The 6,765-nt window shown below is 63.6% G+C and overlaps 1 protein-coding gene across 1 annotated transcript in view; it reads right to left on the reverse strand.

Moving 5' to 3' along the window:
- The window catches only part of HTT (huntingtin), a 105,532-nt gene that overhangs the window by 20,392 nt on the left and 78,375 nt on the right, over positions 1-6,765 (reverse strand). Inside the window, exons 53-58 of the mRNA XM_015561565.1 lie at positions 5,791-5,978; positions 4,908-5,034; positions 2,902-3,002; positions 2,034-2,188; positions 1,508-1,647; positions 409-491 (exon numbers count right to left, since the gene is read on the reverse strand). Of these exons, the coding sequence (XP_015417051.1) occupies positions 409-491; positions 1,508-1,647; positions 2,034-2,188; positions 2,902-3,002; positions 4,908-5,034; positions 5,791-5,978 (794 nt within the window). The remainder of the gene's footprint in view (positions 1-408; positions 492-1,507; positions 1,648-2,033; positions 2,189-2,901; positions 3,003-4,907; positions 5,035-5,790; positions 5,979-6,765) is intronic.

A 6,765-nucleotide genomic window follows, 5' to 3' on the forward strand; every position in this document is an offset into this window, starting at 1 on the left:
CAAAACAGAAGCCCTGGAAGGAGGGGAGCGGCCGGGGGCCGGCTTTCTGCGTGACGGCCACAGGCTGAGGGAGAACACAGCCGCTGCGGGGCCCAGGCTGCCACTCGGGTGTCCCCGCCGCCTCCTTGCCGTGCACACAACGGTCCATTCTTCTCCAGAGCCCATGAAAGTGACCCAGCCAGCAGCACGGGCGGCGGCCCTGGCCCTCCCTCACCTGTTACCTCACACGCTTCCACTGTTGACACACACCTACGTGATCAACTCATGAAACACCTTAGCCCTTCTCAGAATAAATACCATAAATAAAACGAATAAAAGTCACCCTTCGCCTCATTGTAAACGCATTTAACTTCGCTTCTGAGGGTGAAGTGGCCCAAACCCGAGGACGGGGGACGGGGCAGGGCTGACCTGGCCGAGCTGGTAGCTCATGCTGCCCAGCTCCCGCTCGGGGTTGGTCTGCAGCAGCAGCTTGTCGTGGCTGATGAGGGCACCTGCGGGCGACAGGACGTCAGAGCTGCCTGGCAGTGCCGCCGAGCCTGGCAAGGCACAGCCTGGGAAGTTCTGTCCCTTCATAGCAGGCAGCTGGCAGGGCCCATCTCTCCCGGAGGCCCTGGCTCTGGCTCCACAGCCCGAGCCTGCAGCTGTGGAGGAGGCAGCAGCCCGCAAGGGGCCTGGGGCCCAGAGGACAGCACAACCAAGCCCACCGGGGGCAGGGTGCGGGCGGTGCCCCCTCTCAGCCTCAGGGTCTTCTCCACACCCCTCCCAGCTTCCCTCCCTCAGGCCCGGGCCCCCTGACCCGGCTCCCTCTGAGACCTCCCTGCCCCGAAGCAGTGCTCCGCGCATGCCTGCAGCGGCCGCTCCTGGGACAGCGCTGCCGCGACTCCTCTGCCCTGCGGGCCGAGACTCCCAAGGACCAGTCCACACTCAGCTGACTCTTGCCGGATGTCTGAGGGCGCAGGCACAGGGCACTGCACACGGAGCCCGCAGCAAAGGCTGAGGACTGCGCCCTGGAGGACCTACCGCCTCCACAGCCCAGGGATCAGAGACTAGCCCAGAACCCGGGGCCTCCGACAGCAGAAAGTGCGCATGAGAGAAACCCTCAGCGCGGCCGGCGTGTCGACCTGTGAGCCAGGTTACCACTTTGGTTCCTGCCAGGGCACGTGCCCGGGTTACAGGCTAGACCCCCAGCGCGGGGCATGCGGAAGGCAGCTGATGGATGTTCCTCTCTCATCACTGGGGTCTCTCTCTCCCTCTCCCTTCCTCTCCGAAGTCAATAAAAACATATTTAAAAGCAAAGAAACACCCACAACGTTCCCTTCTCTTGAGCATTTGCTTCCCGGTTTTATTCCCTCAAGACAGTTAAAGCTGCCAGTCCTGAGGGCGCCCGGCACTGCCATGGGTCAGGGCAGCACACGCAGCCACAGCCTCTGGCTGCCCCCCGCTGCCGCCAGTGTGCTGGCCACTGCACGCTCCGGCCCAGGGACAAGCGGCCCCTCCCGACAGGCACCTGTGGTGGCTGGAGACAGAGAGGGGACGGGGTCCCACGCCTGGTAGAGGTGATGGGTGGCGATGTTCTCCCTCTTCGACACCATTGCTTGAATTTCCTGCTCTACAATTCCTCGGATCACGCTCAGCTTCCGCCCAAACCTAGAATCCAGGACAAAGGTTCAACTTTCAGTTCCTTTAACATTTTAGACGTGAGAGACGCCAGGACCCGCTCCCAGCTCTGCCTAAAAGAGGCACCCACAGCAGCCCAGCACAGCCTCTGCGGGCGGCGCCTGCTGAGCCCGGCAGACCCTGCTGGCCGGCCAGTTCCTGCTCTGCCAGCCCGAGGCCCGCCACCTCAGGCCGTGTCCACTGCGGCCGTCCAGTCACTTTAGCAGTGCGCCTCTTGCAGTAACACGCACGGTGCTTTGCTTTTTAGTTTCAGTAACAAACGAAAGGGCGGGTGAGCTGCTGGCCCCGGGTGGGGTGGGAGGAGCGTGCCTCTAGGCCCCTCCACGCTGTGCCCTGGACACGGCAACACGGCAAACCTGGTGTCGAGTGCTTTCAGGGGCTTGTTCCGGGGCTGCTGCTCCAAGCAGCTGAGGGCGGGGTTGCCGGCCACGGGCACGGCCATCGCGCTCAGCACCAGGGAGGTGATGGCCTGCACAGCCAGGACGTTGATCTGGGTCCTCTCCGTGTCTTCCTGGAAGGAGCCACATGGGGTCACGTCACCAGCAGCCAGGCCCCAGCACCACCTGTGCCCACCTGCACACAGACCACGTGGCCACGCCCTCCCCGCCAGGTCCCGACCTGTCTGCCCGCACCCACCACAGCCCCCACACCGGTCACTGGAAACCACCGAATGGGCAAACGCCCACTGTGCAAAGCAAGGTCTCCCACAGGCATCACTAACTCGAGAACTTGGCACATGACCACCCGCCAGCTTCGACGCGTGGGCCCGCAGGCCGTGCACGCGGCTCTGACACCCACCACTGAACTGTCCCTTCGCAGTCAGGCCACCCTCCTGCCAGAACAGGGCTAGGGCCCATGACGTTCACTCTCCCAGGCTTTGCCTTCTGAATGTGGCTTTGCCTAATATTGTCCCGGCACATGGCCCGCCCCAGCCGCCTGGGAGCGTCTCTGGGCGAGCAGAGGCACCTCGGCCCGGCCTCCTCAGGTGCCCTTTCCTTCTGACCGAACTACGTGCCGAGTCGGGAATTACTGACCCCAGTGCCTAACGCACTGGGCTCCGGCGCCCACGGGCGGCCAGGTAGCTCCCCGGCCGCGGGAGAGCCGCTCTGCTCCGAGCGTTACACAACCTGCTACTCTTACAAGTAAGGTGACACGGGAAAGCGCGCTGGCTGGCCCTCCTCTGCCGGCTGCCAGCGGCGGGCGCCCAGGCTGCGGGCGGCTTACCTCCGGAGGGCTCTCCTCCTGCTCCAGCACGAGGGGCTGGGTCACCAGGACGCCCAGGAGGGTGGCCCACGTTTCCTCGAACTGAGTGCGGCTGGTCCACCCTACGAGGCAAACGTCACATGAGGCAGAGTGTCACCCGCTCCCTCAACGTTCCGACGTGAGGCGCCAGCTGGGCCGCCAGCTCCGACCGGAGCGGGCAGTGCCCTGGCCACGTCCAGCAGCTGCCTCAGCCCTCGGCAGGTCTGCAATGCAGAACACTGCGGCGCCCGCCCTCCAGCGCGGACACCAAGCACACATGTCCGAGTGCTGCCCTGGCAGTGGGGTGTGTGTGTGTGTGTCCATCTGGAGCCCTCCTGACCCCGCCTGGCAGGTGTGGCCAAGTGGAAAGGGCCAGGAAGTCCCGCCTTGGACTGAGCTCCTGGATGCACCGGGCACAACCATGGCCGGGACCAGCCCCAGTGGTCAGCGTGCGCTGCGTGAGCCCCGCCCAACTCGGCTTCTCACAGGAGGCAGAGCTCGGTGTTCCCGACTGGCCAGGCCGTGGTCAGCAAACTGCGGCTCGCGAGCCACATGTGGCTCTTTGGCCCCTTGAGTGTGCCTCTTCCTAAGCCTTAGGAGGACCCTAACTAAGTTAATAACAATGTACCTACCTATATAGCTTAAGTTTAAAAAACTTGGCTCTCAAAAGAAATTTCAATTGTACTGTTGATATTTGGCTCTGATGACTAATGAGTTTGCCGACCGCTGGTCTAGAGGGTCTAAAAGGAACGCAGTCTGGCCAGGGCACGCTCCTCCTCAGTGAGGGCATCGCACCATGTGCTCCGCGTCCCTCTCGTCACCTGCTGGGGCTGCAGTGACAGGATCTCCTCGCTAAGATGGACGGAGGGAGGGAGACTGACTGAGATGAGCGTTAGACACCCACACTTGGGTACAAAGACGGCAGACATATATGGGCATTTCCATAGGGAAGAGGAAAGCTCGGATCACGTGGAGAAGAGAGAGCGAGAGCGAGAACAGGTGCCAGGACAAGGTCGTAGGACTGCACCTGTAGTCCTGACTGACAGGCAAACACAGGGCAGCCCAGGAAGGGGGAGCTGGCATAGGCTGGGAGGCCATGGCTGCCTGACAGCCACCTCTGAGGGCAGGGAGGGAACCTGCCCAGGCGGCCGCCTCCATGCTACTCAGATCTCATGTCGGCCTCGTTCTCGGGACTCCGGGGGATGCAGGCCAACAAAGTGTCTGCTGCCTGAACCTTCAGGACCAAAGCCAGTGCCACGTCTGCAGAAGCCCGAGGCAGGAGGCTCCGCAGGGACGAAGGGTGGGGCTGCCCGGGCCCATGGGTGCCACGCCGGACTCCCGAGACACTGGAGCTCCGCGCAGGGCACTGCCCCTCAGGACCGCCCTTTCGACCCCGAGCAGATCACACCTGCACCATCAAATGGAGACAGAAGCGGCCATGGCCACGGCCACGGCGCTGCAGAGCGGGAGGCCTGAGGGAAGCGGTCGCTGTGCCGCGGGCAGCGCGCAGGGCGGCTGAGAAGGCTGTAGGCAGCAGAGCCTACTCAATCCCAAGGACCGAGCTGGGCCTGGGCTGGACGGCCTGCCCACAGAGCCCGGCTCTCCTCTGACGTCTGTTTCCTCTGCATCGGCCACGGTGGCTCCCGCACACCCTGCCCGTCCCGCACACGAGGTGGCATCAGTGACCACAAGGCACAGGGACAGTCCCCGTCCCTGCTGGCGGGGTGCCTCCTGCGGGAGTCGGATTCAGCTCCCATCACCAACTACCAGGCACCGACCCGACTTCAGACACGCTGACACACGGAAACCTGGGATTGAACGCTCACGCAGACACGTGTGGAAGTTCTCAGGGTGAGTGTGTGTGCACTCAGAACGCCTGTCCGCGAGCGGGCGTGCCCAGACCTTCCACGGGACGAAGAGGTGCAGAGCGCACTCCGGGACGGGGACCCGAGGCTGGCACCCTGCACGGTCGCGAGGAGCCCGCCTACCCAGTGTGTTGATGCGGTAGATGAACTCTTTGAAGACTTCCTTCTCCTGGAGGAACTCCACGGGGATCTCGGGGAAGGCTGTGCCGAAATCCCCTCCCGGCGTGGGTGACCACCCGAGCTTCCAGACCTGAGAGGGTGGAAGAAGTCAGTGAGCTCCAGCCTCCAGGCCCCAGCCGCCCTCCCCTCCTCGGCCCAGCACGGCCAGGAGCGAAAGGGCCGCTCGAGCTCACCCAGGGACGAGCTCACCCAGGCACGAGCTCACCCAGGGACAGCTCACCCAGTACGAGCTCACCCAGGCACGAGCTCACCCAGGGACGAGCTCACCCAGGACGAGCTCACCCAGGCACGAGCTCACCCAGGACGAGCTCACCCAGGCACGAGCTCACCCAGGGACAGCTCACCCAGGACGAGCTCACCCAGGGCCCAGCTCACCCAGGGCTGTGGCAGTGCTAAGGATGTCTGACAGCTGGCTTAGGCCCACTCCCTGTGAAGAGCAGGCCCGAGCCATCAGTCAGACATCCCCAAAGGGCTCCTGGACTGTGAGGGCGCAGGCCGGGCTGAAGGATCCCCCCGCTTTCCCCTGCCAAGTGCAGGAATTTCGTGCACCGGGCCTCTAGTATTATATAAATAGAATCCTACTAAGCAATAAAACAATAAATAATCACCCAGGGACGAGCTCACCCAGGACGAGCTCACCAGGGGCGGGTCTAGCTCCCTGTGCCTCACGCAGAAAGGCCAGCGTTGCTGCAACTCCAGCTGCGCGCCAGGCAGAGGGAACCAGGCAGGGTCAGGACTCCCCGCGGCACTGGGCCACCCAAGGCGGCAGCCGAGCTGGCCCAACTGGGTCACCGGAACACCCGCCAGGGCCAGTCTGCAGACTCACCAGGGGGGGGATGCGCGTGTAGCTGTTGACGAGGGGCAAGCGGGCCAGGCTGACCACGATGTTCCTGAGCACGGACGTGAGGAACGCGGGCATGTGGCTGTTCCTCTTATGCCCCAAGGCCAGCACGGACGGCAAGGCCTCCACCAGCTCTGCCACCGTCCTGCAGGCTGCAGTCACATGCTCGGGGCCTGAGCCAACGGGAGAGAAGATGGACACCCCCAAACCTCCTGATCTTCCTGCCTCCCAGGGAGAAGGCGCCCCCCAGGCCTCTAGCTGGCCCCTGGGGACCTACAGACTGCAGCTCGGGCTCATCTACCCGTGTGGGCCTGGTCTCCTGCCTCGGACCCTGCCCCGCCCCGCCCGCCCCACACTGCCTGCCGCTGCTGGCAGCATCCAGCCTGACCGCAGTGTAGGGCCGGGTGGCCTGGGTCCTGGAGGCCCTGGTGACAAGAAGCCCCAGTCCAGAGCCCTCCCGCCCTGCCCTGCACCACGCTCCGGGGAAGACACCGCGTCAAGAGGAAGGATGTGAAGAACCGGGGCATGTGCCTGAGTCTAGAGCTGGGCTAAGTGAATGGGATGTGGACTCCTTGTTTCTGTAGGAAGAGCAGGAATTTCCATTTAAAAATCCACCGAGATAGATGGCTCAGTACACTCAGCTAGCTAACGTTCAGGAGGGCACGTCCACTGGCTGCAAGCTCCTTAGCATTCCTACTCACTCATTCCTCCCTCCAACGGCATCTGATGGGCAAGTACAGCAGTGAGGGCACAGAAGGGAAACATGCTCCCTGCCCCCATGGGGCCAGAGTCTGAGGTGAGAGACATAAGTGCATAGAGAACGTAGTGCCAGGATGGAGGGCGGGTGGAGAAGAGGATGGAGGAGGGGAGGAAGGAGAGGATGGAGGGAGGGGAGGAAGGAGAGGATGGATGGAGGGGAGGAAGGAGAGGATGGGGGGAGGGCGAGTCCCAGCATCTCCT

Source organism: Myotis davidii, unplaced genomic scaffold, assembly GCF_000327345.1.
Source record: "Myotis davidii unplaced genomic scaffold, ASM32734v1 scaffold937, whole genome shotgun sequence".
Lineage (NCBI taxonomy): Eukaryota > Metazoa > Chordata > Mammalia > Chiroptera > Vespertilionidae > Myotis > Myotis davidii.